Raw genomic sequence first — 13,135 nt, 5'->3', positions numbered from 1 at the left:
AAGGCGTGTTGCCGCAACCGTCGCCCGAAAATCAAGTGTTTTTGATATTTTGTGTTAGTTGCCGAGTCGGTTGCCGAGTCGGTTGCCTCGTGTTTATCGTTGTGTACAGATTTTATTGGCTTAGTTCGTTGAAAACAAGTGAGCTGAAGAAGTGTCTTTGAGGAAAACAAAACTTTCTTCCGCATATACATCTCATAACAGAGCACACACTACTGCCGTTATGATTGTCTCGTGTGTATTGAACTAGAAAAACAAGTTGCTTCAACGTGCCTCGTGTGTAGTCAGCATTACACATCGCAACAAATTTCATTCGATTAAGCTGGTGAAATGATGAAAAAGTACCAAAAGATTTTAAAAAGTTGGCTACCAGTTTTTATGTCTATTTGAATGACGATGTATAATTTTTCTTTATTTTTTCAAATTTCTCTTTGAAATCAATGTTAAATCAAAGAAAATACTTACTTGAGGCACGCATATTCCAAACAAAAATTATTTTTAAAGAGAATTCATACCTCGTACCTCTGCACTGTGGTCCAAAACTGGAATTCACTGTTTAAAATCGACTGGAGCCTTGGGCCCCTATTATGAGTTGCTTACATTCTTCGACTGCGGTCGAAAGTGCTGATCGAACGAAATTTCATGGAGGTCTTTTGAAGCCATAAAAATATTCGTGGAAGAAATTGAAGGATAAATTTGTTAAATTTAACGGGACCTATGTACATCGAAGGCGAGAATATAAATTAAAAATTTTCAATGAAAATTTCCAATTCACATATTTTTTAAGGTTCTTTTATGGATGCAGATATCATTCATAATTTTTGATAACTATCTCTAAAAAAGCAAAACCTATTTATAAAATTGAAACAAGCAGTCGGAGCCGTTTATCAGTAGAACTATATCTAGCACGGTTGCATTCGAGGAATGAGTTAATTTAGGTGTGATTTAGCACTGTGGCGGTCACTGTGGCTGTGTGGTTAGAGGTGCGTACTACCAATTTATACAACTTGAGTTCGATCCCTGGTCCGAGTAACATCTAAATTAGAAAACTCCAGACATCGAAAGTCGCAAAACTATTGTTGATCTGTTATATAGTATTCACTTGAGAAACCGGGAAGTCCTTTTTATCGAATTGTTAAGTAAAATTTTGTAAATTTCAAATACACAAAACTAGTTTTGTCATTCAATTCATTTTTCACTGCAGCTGCCGTTCACTTCGAAAAGAGAGTTCGATCGTTCAGATTCTATACTATAACTAAAGAAGAAATAAAGGAAAATTCTACTAAAAAAGTTACGGGTCTTAAATTTTTCTAAAACTTCCGGATCTAAATGGTAATTTTAATAAAAATGAACGTATAATAATGTGTAAAAAAAGCAGAGTGTGAAAACCAACAAAATATAGAATAATTCGCATTCCAATTGCCCACTTAACTTAATAATGTTCACCGAAAATTTCAACTAAACATAAACTTTCTTAAAACTTAAATATCTGCTCTTTAAGTGTACTATACCTAAATACTTTTGAAGAAAAAGGAGATAAAATCAATAAAAAACAAACAAAGACAAAAACCAAATGAATTCGCCGAATGTTGCGAAATAAATTTAATAGCTTGCAAAAAAATAAAAGTGTTGTAAATAATAAAAATTTTGTAAATAATCGCAATTTAAAAACACTTAAAACACTTAAAAACCAATTGAAAGGAAGCAGCACAAAGTCAATATGGAATTAATGGTTTGGAAAAACAACAAGTATTTAAAAATGCACTTCATAAAAATGTGCCATTACTTTAAACTGTATATTTGCAGAAGCAATTATTTAAGCAAAACCAAAAATAAAAAATTAAATATTTTCCAATGAACTTGACCAGCCGTAAATTTAACTTTTTCCTTTTTTTAGGTTGTCCGCTTCCAAATGGAATAAAAAATTTAACATTGCGTGCAGGAAAAAATAAATTTGTATTTTTTTTAATGTAAATTTTTAAATATAAATTGTAAGTGTGTATTAAGTTTTTTTTTTATATAAATCGCTGAAAGATAACGGTGATATATAGTATGAAGAACTGGTATATACAGTGAATGTATTTGCATCTACATACATACATACATACATATGTGTGTATCTATGGATTTCATTTGTTTCAAGCAAATTCATATACAAATATATGTATGTACATACATATGTGCGCTTTAGTTGTAAGTATGTATGAATGTTTCAGCGTACAATCGCATAAAAATATTTTTTAGTATTTAATTAATGGCAAAAACATTTAATCGTGATTGCAAAGTAAATAATAATTCCGCCATTAACCCCATTGTAATTAATATAATTGATTAAAGTAAATGTCAAACTAATCAAAACAAGCACACAAAATCAAGTTGGCTAAATTGTTCATAAAATCAAAATAATGGAATGATAAAAACAATACAATAAATAATAATAAACTTTAATGGCTAATTAATGAAAATAAATAAAAGATACATTGTCTCAAAGAAAAAAAAAAAGTGTTCATTTTGATTTGTGGAAAAATTTGAAGCATATGTTGGTGTTCAATATTTATGTAAGTACATATATGTATATATATATTACCATTCCGCGATGTTATTGTTTTATTTGTACTACTGGGGATAAAAACAGTTCCCCACATGTGTTTATAGTAAGTCTATTAATCTAGTACACCATGAAGTTTCATTATCTGACTTGCAGAATCAGCACTGCTCAACTGTCTAAAACTCAGTTTAGTCAGGTGAAATTCTAGTCTGCCATGTCCTGTAAGAATTTCCGCGATTACACTCTGCGACAGAAGATAGCACATCAATATTTTTAACAGTTTTGACTTCTTTTCTTTTGCTTTTTTTATGGTTGATTACTTTTATATAAAAGTATAGTTGTTTATCTAGCAAATACCATGTAAATCTACATTTCAGACTTTATACAAAAATTATAAAAATTTCACACACTTTTCGTCATCGTCGTCATCGACAACTTGTCGTTTTCAATATGTTCAGAACGTTCTGGTTCCGGTTGCTGCGCTTCATATTAAGTGGAGTCTCCACATCTTTCTAACTGGTTGTGAGTATCTTAATCTCGACTCAAATAAACCTATCCCGAAACGTTTTCAGGCCATGAACCACCAGTGTAAGAAGTTATAAAGTATTGGTTGATCGGATATGCATAGACATTTCGAATATACTTAATTTCAGTTATAAGCGTTTTTGGAAAACTGAGCTTTGAATGTTTGGCGCCCATCAATTTTGCAATGTCAGGCCCTTTGCCTCATTTTGAATTTGAATATGAAGAGTTGTGAGTTCCAGAAGAACTTCCAAAGACGCTGACTGATATCTACTTTTTTCGACTGTTTATTAAAAAAAAACTGTATTATACTCCGCATTAAATTCACATGTTTGTTATAAATGGGGCAAAACTCACCAAGTGTACCAGGAAAAAAATTTTACGGCAGCATTTTGTTCAAACTCCACCACGTTGTTGCTAATGGTTACTGGGTAATCAATGTGTGAAAGAATTTTTTTCTACCGCGGTTTTTTGTCCAGTTATAGGAGTTGAAACAACCAAATTTCAGCCCTTTTTCGTAGTCACAAGTTTTCTTAAAATTCTTATCCCATGTCACACTTATGATAGAGAACTTTTTCCGTGTTTTTTGTTTTTTTTTGATGAAAAGTATAATTTGTTGCAAACATTTTTTTTCTTTGTATTGCATTTTTTAAACAATGCACCATTTTGGTTTTTTATTTGCAAATAGCTTATTTCGATAGCTTATTTTCTGAGCTTTCCGTGGCAAAAGGACTACAAGTTTTTCATAATATGTATGTACAATGCACTAGGGTCCACCTTTCATTTTTCAGCCTCATTGCGTAAGTCGTAAATTAGGCTAAATTGTACGACTCGACAACGTTGGTATTGTCTACTGTCGTGCTGAAATGAGTAAACGACGAAAGTCGTCGATAACTATACAGTGTGCCAAGTTTTTCCGTTTTAATATACTAGTCGAGTGGAAATTTTAGACAATAAATACATGCAAACATACTGGTCTCCCATCTCACTGAGTTATTCAATCTGATTTTACATAAAAAAAAAACTTTAAAGCTGACTAACAAGCAGATAACCTTGATACATATTGTATATCTAGATACTCTAATATTTGTAAACGCATTTTAATATTCCGGAATAGCAATGGCGATATTAATAAGCTGTGCTTAGAATCCACACATTCTCGTATTGGCCGAAAAACATTAACATTTTCGCCAAATCGAAATCGGTTCAAATCAACAGGGTGTTACCAAATTAAATTGAATTAGTACAAATCGCATTAGTAGCCTGATGTGTACGCACATACCTACATAGTTCACTAAGCAGCTGCGTACACTTTGCCTGACAGCTCTGCATGGCAGTATTGGCTAACTTCGCAACCCCAACCTTCGCAACCACTTTGTTGCGCAAACAAGGCTGACTGCAAATGGCTAAGAACAGCCGTGGAGGAGGTGGCTTAAACCAAAATACAAAGCCAATCTATACAAATAGTTGTAGAGAAGCATACAATGGCACTAAAATGTGTACGGCCGAGATTGTTTTAACATACATACATACATACATACAGGCGGCTGGCTGCATGTGTGTGGGTGGTGGGTGGCTATTGACTCGTTTGAGGTCGACCACTCAACCTGATTATCGAACCACTAGACAGCTCATTAAAATTTCTCAATTGATTTTGCCGCCTCTCTTCACTTGCCAATTCCAGAGCGCTGCACAAACACCAAAGCTTTTTCAATTTAAATAATAAATTAAAGCGATACCAGCAAATGCAGGAACTCAAACAAAACAGCAGGAAGTAAAACAAAGAGAAGAGATCACAATGAAGAAAAAAAAACAAAACAAAAAAACAAAAACCAAATCAAATACAAGTACAAATAAACAATCAGTTTCAATGTAATGGCAAAAAGTCAGCAGCAATGCGTCCGACATTGAAGAAGATGAAAACCGCAAATATCTGCGGTTAAAATGAAATTTGCTGTTTCGGCCATGCAGAGATGTGTGGCATGGTAGCCAATTTTAGTTGCTGCTATTGCTGTGACTGCTACTGACATGTTGGCTAATGGACAAGCGAGTGATTGGCTTGCATGAAGTAGTGGCAGCGTTTGCTGGCCAGCAACCACTCAGCTACTGATTGTCGAAATCAAAAGTCAATTAGATTTGTGCGGCTGCAGAAGGAATTCAAAAAAAGAAAAAGTGAAATAGACAAATTCATAAAAATCACTTTAATTAAGAAATGAAATTTAAGCGAATGACTTTTTTCATTTCGTCTACAGCCAGTAATGCCTTTCGTTGAGCAATCAACGTTGAAATTTTTAGTGGCCACTTTAAGTACAGGTACTTATTTGTGCAGCAGCAGACTACGTTGTGTTCATTCATATGTATGTATGTGGCTATGTGGGTATGAACATATCGTTACCTTAATATAGGAAAGGCCCTAACTCATTGTTTTCGAAATTCCGCTTTGTACAAAAGGGAGTAAATTACTCACCAACGAGTAAAAATAATTTAAAAACAAGTAATACATAATTAAAATTAGTTTCTGTGTTTATTAAAAACCTGGGCACTGAAAAAATTACCAACCAAAGATCCTTGGTTTTTATAAAGTTTAATAACAACTTTTTAAAAAACGAAAATATTAGATAGGGCCCTTCTATATTATGGTATGTATGTATTTCTGTATAACTGTCTTTTTTGAACGATGAAGTTGTGCCTGTCAGGACCATATTTTAATACATACGAATTTGTGTGTGTATTCCTTCCTCACTGCTTTTTGGAAGCTTTTCTCTACTTTCTTTTCCCTAGCGCCGCGCTGCTTTTGTCAAATGATTCACATACGAGAAGCGGTGCATAGTGTGCAATTCATGCTGAAAACTGTACAAAAATGGTCCTTTTTCGGGAGCATACTGGTTCACACTTAAAAAAAAAACAGTCCAATTAGTTTTTAAAGGCATGAGTTAGAATCGCTTTGCACCATTCTTATTTAGTGTGTTGGACACTATATCACTTTAGACCAAATTCAAAATTTTTTTTTTTTACACTTATTTTTATTTTATTTATTAATTTTTAAGTTTTTTCAATTAAAACACAGCTCATTCTCACACAACCCAAGATTAAAATTTGAAGGACACTAAAAAAAATTCATCAAATTTTCCTCCACCCCCAAATTTCAAACTTATTTCTCAGTAGTGCTAAAAATTGTTTAAGTATAATAATGTGAAAGTGCCAAGCGGATAAGAACTATTCCAATTTTTTACCCACTGTATTGCGGTTTTCTTCCATATAGATGGAAGCAAATGCGACAAAATATTCTAAAAAAATCAGCAGTAAAAAATCGTAAACATTAATAAATAGATGTATGTACATACATATGTCAGTGGCAGATAATGTCATTATGAATTTGGTCCAAAATGATGTGGCACACTGCATGTGCTCAATAATAAAATAGCATCGGCGTAGTGGTTGAGGATTAGGAAATCTGATGTAACAATTTTGCTTCCTACATTTAAGCACCACCCTAATGTATATATAGGTCATATAGCTCGCACTTTGATTGGTCACAGCCCGGTGAATAAAGTGAGATGCCTGCAATTTAACGTTATTTGACAAGTTGATCCCAATCGGCCACACCCCCCACCCCCCAAATAAAATCCTGTATCCTGATTGCATGACGATATTTTTCACATATTTTACGTAAGCAAAAATCCACTGTGCGTAGCCACTATGCAGTCGAACACAATTGTTTGGAAAAATTAAATTTCATATTGACCGCTGTTGGAAAAATTCAGCATTTCATTTCGTTTCTCTTTTTTCGGAATCGTATGCAGCGCGATTGCCATTCAATTCTAGCCAACAAGTGACAGGTTGTCAAAGTGACAGTTGGCAGCTGAGCTGTTGGTGAGAAAGAAGGCTTGGCAATTGACCATTGGCAGCGACAGTGACAAATAACTTAATTCAGCAGCGAAATGTGAATGTGCGTTTGTCCGAATGCCTTTCAAAGCTCTCACCAATCGACCGACACCCAACTCAGGCCAGCTGAAAAGGATTTAAAAGGATTTCACTATTCAGCTGTCACTGGGGCACATTGATGTATTTATGAATCGAGGCAGTTTTGTGAGTTTACTAAAGTGTTTGTTGTTGCAAACCTTTGCTTTAATTCAATTCCAGAAGCAAAGTATTTAAAGTTTAAAAGAAAATTTAATAAATTTTTTGCCCAAGGCAAAATAAAGTTTTTGTTTTATTTATTTTCCATGGAACACAAGTAAGTGCACTTGTCTTTTGGCAAGTTCATCAAACAAGTGCTTGCTCTGCACTGCCACTGCGTAGACCCTCTTAAACTCTCGTGAACTTTAGTGGTGCAACATGGCACTCATTTAAACCAGCAACCTCTCTCTCTCCCCCCTCGAAAAGGAATAGGAATACATTTCGGCAGTCAAGTTGGCAGTTAGCTAAGCAAACAGGCAAATAACCAATCCGCACAAACAACCAGTCAAAGTCGAAATAACAAACCTAAATGCTCCTTGTAAGTACATACAAGCTTGCGTGCGTTTACTAAGTAAGTTGCATCATCCTTACCCATCAAGTCTGCAGCAGCTTTCAGCGGATAACAAAACAAAGCTTCATTACGTTAAATACTTGCCTCAAACCAAAATGCACAACATTATAAATAACAATAACAACCACACGTGCTTTGAAGTACTATGCCGTCGTTTCGTCGCTTGCTTGGGAGTTAGCTATCCATCCACTCTTCTTGGATCGGGGTAAGGAGCAACAATAACAAGAATTTACGATGCTTCTGCGTTTCATAAAACATCAACATACATTAAAATAATTCAACTGCACCCAGCGTGGATATCCTGTTGGAAATCAACACCTGACATCTGCTGGCCGCATGCAGGACATGAAGAGACCACGCCTCTCCACGATCACTAACTTTTGCAGAGGCCTTCTCAAACAAGGGTACGTTTTGTCACGGCTCCTCGTAAGACTGCCGTAGGTCGGCATCAATGACTTCATTGACATCGGTGAACTACTTTCCAACTGGGTAGGTGCGCTTAGCTTTTTTTTGCTGCACTTTTCACGTATGTTTTTGTATGTAGAGTTTTTAGCAAGCGTTTCAGCTTATGGACTATTTGCATTGGATAGAAGGTTCTCTAGGAGTATTAAGTAGACACACAGCGTTTTGCTTGAAACATTTTACCGAATGCCCCGCGGTATTGCTATGCTACCGGTAAGCTTATAGTTCAAGTTTAACAGAGCATTAAGTTATTTCGAGGAATAGAATTTGCAAATACTCATTTTAATTAAATATGTACGTAAAATCAGTTTGTCATAAATTTCAACTTTCAAACTTCCTCATCACCTCCACCATGTGCTTGTGTGCCAATTCACGCGCCTTTAAGCCCCACAACATGGTCATGTGATTCCATTTCTTATTTGGATACAAGCAGTCTTCCGCAACATTTGGCAACTCTCTTGCCAGCTGCATCACATCCTTGTAGCTGCTCAGATGATCGTTGTAGGTGTAATAAAGCGCCACAGGGGCAGTGATTTTCTTGATTGCATACGCTTTCGGTTGTGTGCTATTGTAAAGTTTTAGGTTCGCAGCTGGTCCACAATCGTATTGACGAAATCGGCCTGAGTCGATTAGCTGGTTGTAGTGTTTTATTTGTTTCATATTGCAGCCATTCGGAAAATGGGCAAGGTGCACTGGAGCCATTGTCTGCCAAAAAAATGGAATGTTTACAATAGATACATACATATGTAGTAATTGTGTACACTTAGTAACTCACGGCATTCCACATTTCGGCATCCTTGCCCACCACTTGGTACAATAAATCAAAACAAGTAGTCTCGGTCATTTTCGAGATGAAGCAAGTTCTCCACAAATCTGTGCGCGGTAGAAACTCGTTGATTGTATTGCCTGAGATGGTCATGAAGTTTCGCGCTAAGGGCAGCAAAGGCGCCTGCAGGTTTGCCATATAAGATACCGGTGCAAGTGCACTCATCACGGTGATCTTTTCATTGTAGTCGGGGCGTGTGGAAGTCATTACGAAAAAGGTGGTGGTGCCCTAGAACGGAGTTAATCCTAAGTCATTGTCAATAAAAAAATATAGACTATTATTTAAATTTACCTGCGAGTGTCCGAAATATGCCAGCTTTGCAAATTTCGTTTGTTTCAAAACGTAGTCGATCATGGCTGGTAAGTCATAATAACCAATTTCGTGCCAACTAAATTGCCAAAATGATTTATCAGTATCGGGATTAAAGTGTGAGTGGTTGCGTGAATAGAAATTGCCACGAGCATTACCCATCCAGACGTCATAGCCCAAATCAAAGAGATAGTATCCTATATAGAAGGAAAGTGTGTGGATAAGAAGAAGGTTATGGCAATGACAGCAGCAGCGGAAACTCACCCAAGGCGCTCCAGGGCCCACTCAATAGCCAAGTGATCGAGCTGTCCAACAAGCCGTGCATAAGTAAGATCGGGCGCGCTTTGGGTCGTGGCAACCGGAAGAGCCGCAAAATATACTTGTCTTCGGTGGTGACATAGTGGCTCTCCAAGGGATAATTATATTTGCGGGTCAGGCCAAACTGTGTAGGGGTGGAGAAAATTACGCATTCGAGATTATTTTGAAATCTAAGAAAGAGAGTTTGGGCGAGTTTAGGTTGAAGTGGCTGCCAATGACCCCACTACCATATCTAGGCCCTTAACGTGGAACGTCTAAACCCTTTTACTCAAATCATCCTGCGGAGTATGCAAAATATAAGCCTTAGACGAATTCACTGGCAAAATCAGCTATCTTAGAGATCTTTATGTGACCGAGTGTTTGGAAAATATGGAGTTTAAATCGCTCGCACTCGAGCTGCGTAATAATTGCCGAAATTTCGCAAACTTGTGCTTTCTTAAAGCTCTATTGCCATGGGCGTACGCTTGCGCATTCACAGAGGTTTTGTTGAAACAAGAAAAATGAAATCATCACTACAAGAATTTATCGATTTGCAGAAGACACTCGAAGACTATTGTTTAAACAAACAAGTAATCTTTTAACAAAAATAAAACCGACTTCAATTCTCATGTAAAACATTAAGATTACCGTTAATTTCTTCATGATCCAATAATCGGATTTAAAACAAATTAGGATGGGACCACCTCTGAGGTGCCACCTTTCCTTTAAAGGAGAATTATCGAAATCGGTTTTGCGGTAACATATGTACATAAAAAAATATTCCGACGAATAGATAACCTCCTCCATTTTTTGAAGTCGGTTAAAAATAATGAAAAAATTACGATTTTGGTGTAAAGACGAATTCGCATTTTTAAATTTGCATGAAATTAAGGTAACTAACAAATTTGTATTTCAACTCTTCATTAAGTTCATAATAAACCTTATGCAATATAAATTCCTTTGTAGGGCTCGGTACAACTCAGTTGTTACAATAACAAGTAATTTTTAAGCACAACTGACTTCAATTCTCATATACAAATTTAGAAAACCAAATTAGTATGGGACCAAAGTTATGCGGTAACATACATAAAAAAATTCCTATGAATTGATAACATCCTCCTTTTTTTGAAGTCGGTTAATAAGAGAAAAACTAATGAGGTAAATTATAAATTTTTAATAGCTATATTTTAACATTTCTAATTAAATTTACATAAAAAAATCCCTGCAAATTTAAAGAATTGTTGCCGAAATTGCGCAGTAAAATTATTTTGTTACATTTCATTTGCTAGTGATGAGCAAGCAATTGCCAAAATTTTTCTCCTCGAATGCGTGGTGCAGACATTGTCATTCGGATTTTCGCGTAGAACATTTTTCTTCAGAAAAACTAGCACTGCCGCGTTTATGGCGATTCTAATACATCTCTATTGTTCTACACTTTCTCTTCTATAGGTTCATCGTTTGGTGGCCGGCTGAGGCCATAAAACAAAAATAACTAAAAACAAAATAAACTAGATGGGACAGCATACGGTAAGCCACCTACCAGCTGTAAAACAACTACATTAAACGCAAGCCACACCTGGAGACGACTTGCACGGACATTCGAGAATTCTGCACACAGTCCAGTACTTTTATGAGCTGTTTTATGCCATCCAGCGCACCATTCTGCCAAAAAAAAAGCCTCTAAAACGATCACCCAAACGAACGAATGGGAAAATTGCTCAGACCTTGACCCAATGTCCGCTTGCTTGCTTACTGATGATACAAAGCGGAGCAACATGAAATGACCCGCACCGACCTTCCCTATTCACTCTGGCAACCAAGCATCCAAGAGATATCTACAATGTATTAGCACCTCGTCGAAGGTAGCAACTGAATTAATAAATGTGTATATATGTAAATATGTATGTACTTCGAACGAATTGCCGGAAACTGCACAGCACGCGAGCTTTAGCACTGAGATGGCTAATTATTTAGATCACAGTGGTTCAGCTTGGTTTGTATCACAAAGTCATCTAAATATTAAATCAGATTGAGTTCTGCATAACCTAGTCACTGTTGATTGATTCTGTTAAGGTTTCCTAAGATATCTTCATTCAAAAAAGGTATATAACTAGCTTAAGTTTTGTATTAAAACCAACCATATCCAGAGTAGTATCCTCCAACACGGACGCTGGATATTTGTCCTCCAAATAACCGGCCATGCTCGGCTGGGATAGCAAAAAGTTGAAGACGGTGATCACAGCTAATAAGAGAAACATCTTACACAATTCGCTTTTACTATTATAAATTATTTTAAAATTTAACTCATATTTTAATTTCTACTAAGCGCTTCCGTTGCCCGGTTAAAAAAAAAAAACAATGTTATGCGGCAAATTTGATTGCGTTACTTTGATCTATCGCCCGCGAGAACTAAAATTACTTTGAAGGTTGCGCTTTCAACGGCGAGCTTAGTTAATTTAAATAAAAGTTAAATGTTGTACTCACAAATATTTGTGTGTAATTTACTTAATATGTAATGTCACATATCTACATACGAGTACCTATGTATGTACATACATGCAATTCAGCCATTCTGGTGTGATTGTGTTTATTTAAAATAGTTCATTAAGCAAATAAATCTGTCATTTTTGAACGTGTGGCTCTGCAAAATGCCATTAGCTAGAACAATTATAATAATTAATAGCACAAACATACATGCATACATACACACATACATACATACATGCATAATGAGAAGCGCATGAATACTAAGCTGGCTCACCAAAAAAGGGCAACTATCTACCGAGTGAATAAAGATATTTGCTCTAAATATTTTATGAATGTTACCAAATCTATTGAAAATATATATATACCACTAATAATTATATTTGAAACATTTTTGCAAGGAAAAATTTTTTTTAATGTGCTGAAACTTCTAAGAAATGCATCATTTTTAAATTTCACTCTTATTTAAATTTAAAAAAAAATCAGCTTTATTCATATCGCTTAATACGTTGTTCTCAATAAAGTCAAGCTAACCCATTGCTGACTGATTTGTTTTCACATAGAGCGCAAGGCATCCCAAAGCACATACGTATGTAAATATATATATATATATATAGGGGCATATAAAAGTGCATTCCCCTGATGATTTTGAGTGCGTGATATATGTACATATCTTGAAAAAGTATTTTATTCTAGTGTTTTTTTACAATGTTTTTTTGTTTTTCACCTTATCTATATATATAAAATTCAAATTATGTATGTACCTATAGACACACTTGGCTCCTAAACGAATAAGCCGATCGTAACCAAATTTTACACACGCACTGGATATCTTCCAGGGATGGTCACAGGGTAAAAAATATTTTGATATATAAAGGGGGCGTGGCCCCAAAACGTGGACCCGGGTAACCTTAGGATGTATTTGTTTAATATGGGTATCAAATTAAAGCTGTTCATGAGTGCTTTAAGATAGAGCAATTTTCATATAGCTGGGTGACTAGGGTCTCGAGATATAGACCAAAATGTGGACCTGGGTAACCTTGGGTGTATTTGTTCAATATGGGTATCAAATGAAAGCCGTTCATGAATGCTTTAAGATTGAGCACTTTTCATATAGCTGGGTGACTAGGGTCTCGAGATATAGACCAAAACGTGGACC

At 35.6% G+C, this 13,135-nt stretch overlaps 2 protein-coding genes across 2 annotated transcripts in view; one reads left to right on the top strand and one right to left on the bottom strand.

Moving 5' to 3' along the window:
- Positions 1–13,135, top strand: part of LOC118742146 (E3 ubiquitin-protein ligase TRIM9-like) — a 69,890-nt gene that overhangs the window by 48,217 nt on the left and 8,538 nt on the right. The window lies entirely within an intron of this gene.
- Positions 8,367–11,758, bottom strand: LOC118741377 (lipase 1). Its single transcript, XM_036473329.1, has 5 exons — positions 11,631–11,758; positions 9,460–9,637; positions 9,178–9,392; positions 8,836–9,114; positions 8,367–8,765 (listed from the first exon to the last, which is right to left on the bottom strand). The coding sequence occupies exons 1-5, from the start codon at positions 11,748–11,750 to the stop codon at positions 8,382–8,384; spliced, it is 1,176 nt and encodes a 391-aa protein (XP_036329222.1). The 5' UTR covers positions 11,751–11,758; the 3' UTR covers positions 8,367–8,381.

Source organism: Rhagoletis pomonella, unplaced genomic scaffold (genome assembly GCF_013731165.1).
Source record: "Rhagoletis pomonella isolate Grant_MI unplaced genomic scaffold, Rhpom_1.0 Rhpom_scaffold_00006, whole genome shotgun sequence".
Lineage (NCBI taxonomy): Eukaryota > Metazoa > Arthropoda > Insecta > Diptera > Tephritidae > Rhagoletis > Rhagoletis pomonella.
Note: the sequence above shows the minus strand (reverse complement) of the source record. Positions and strands in the feature narration are given on the sequence as shown.

Excerpts from the sequence above, each read along its gene's own strand:
- LOC118741377 (XM_036473329.1), bottom strand. The coding sequence starts at position 11,750 with ATGTTTCTCTTATTAGCTGTGATCACCGTCTTCAACTTTTTGCTATCC. Across the intron at positions 9,115-9,177 it reads CATATTTCGGACACTCGCAG|GGCACCACCACCTTTTTCGT; the intron begins GTAAATTTAAAT and ends ACTCCGTTCTAG. Across the intron at positions 8,766-8,835 it reads ATGCCGAAATGTGGAATGCC|ACAATGGCTCCAGTGCACCT; the intron begins GTGAGTTACTAA and ends TTTTTTTGGCAG.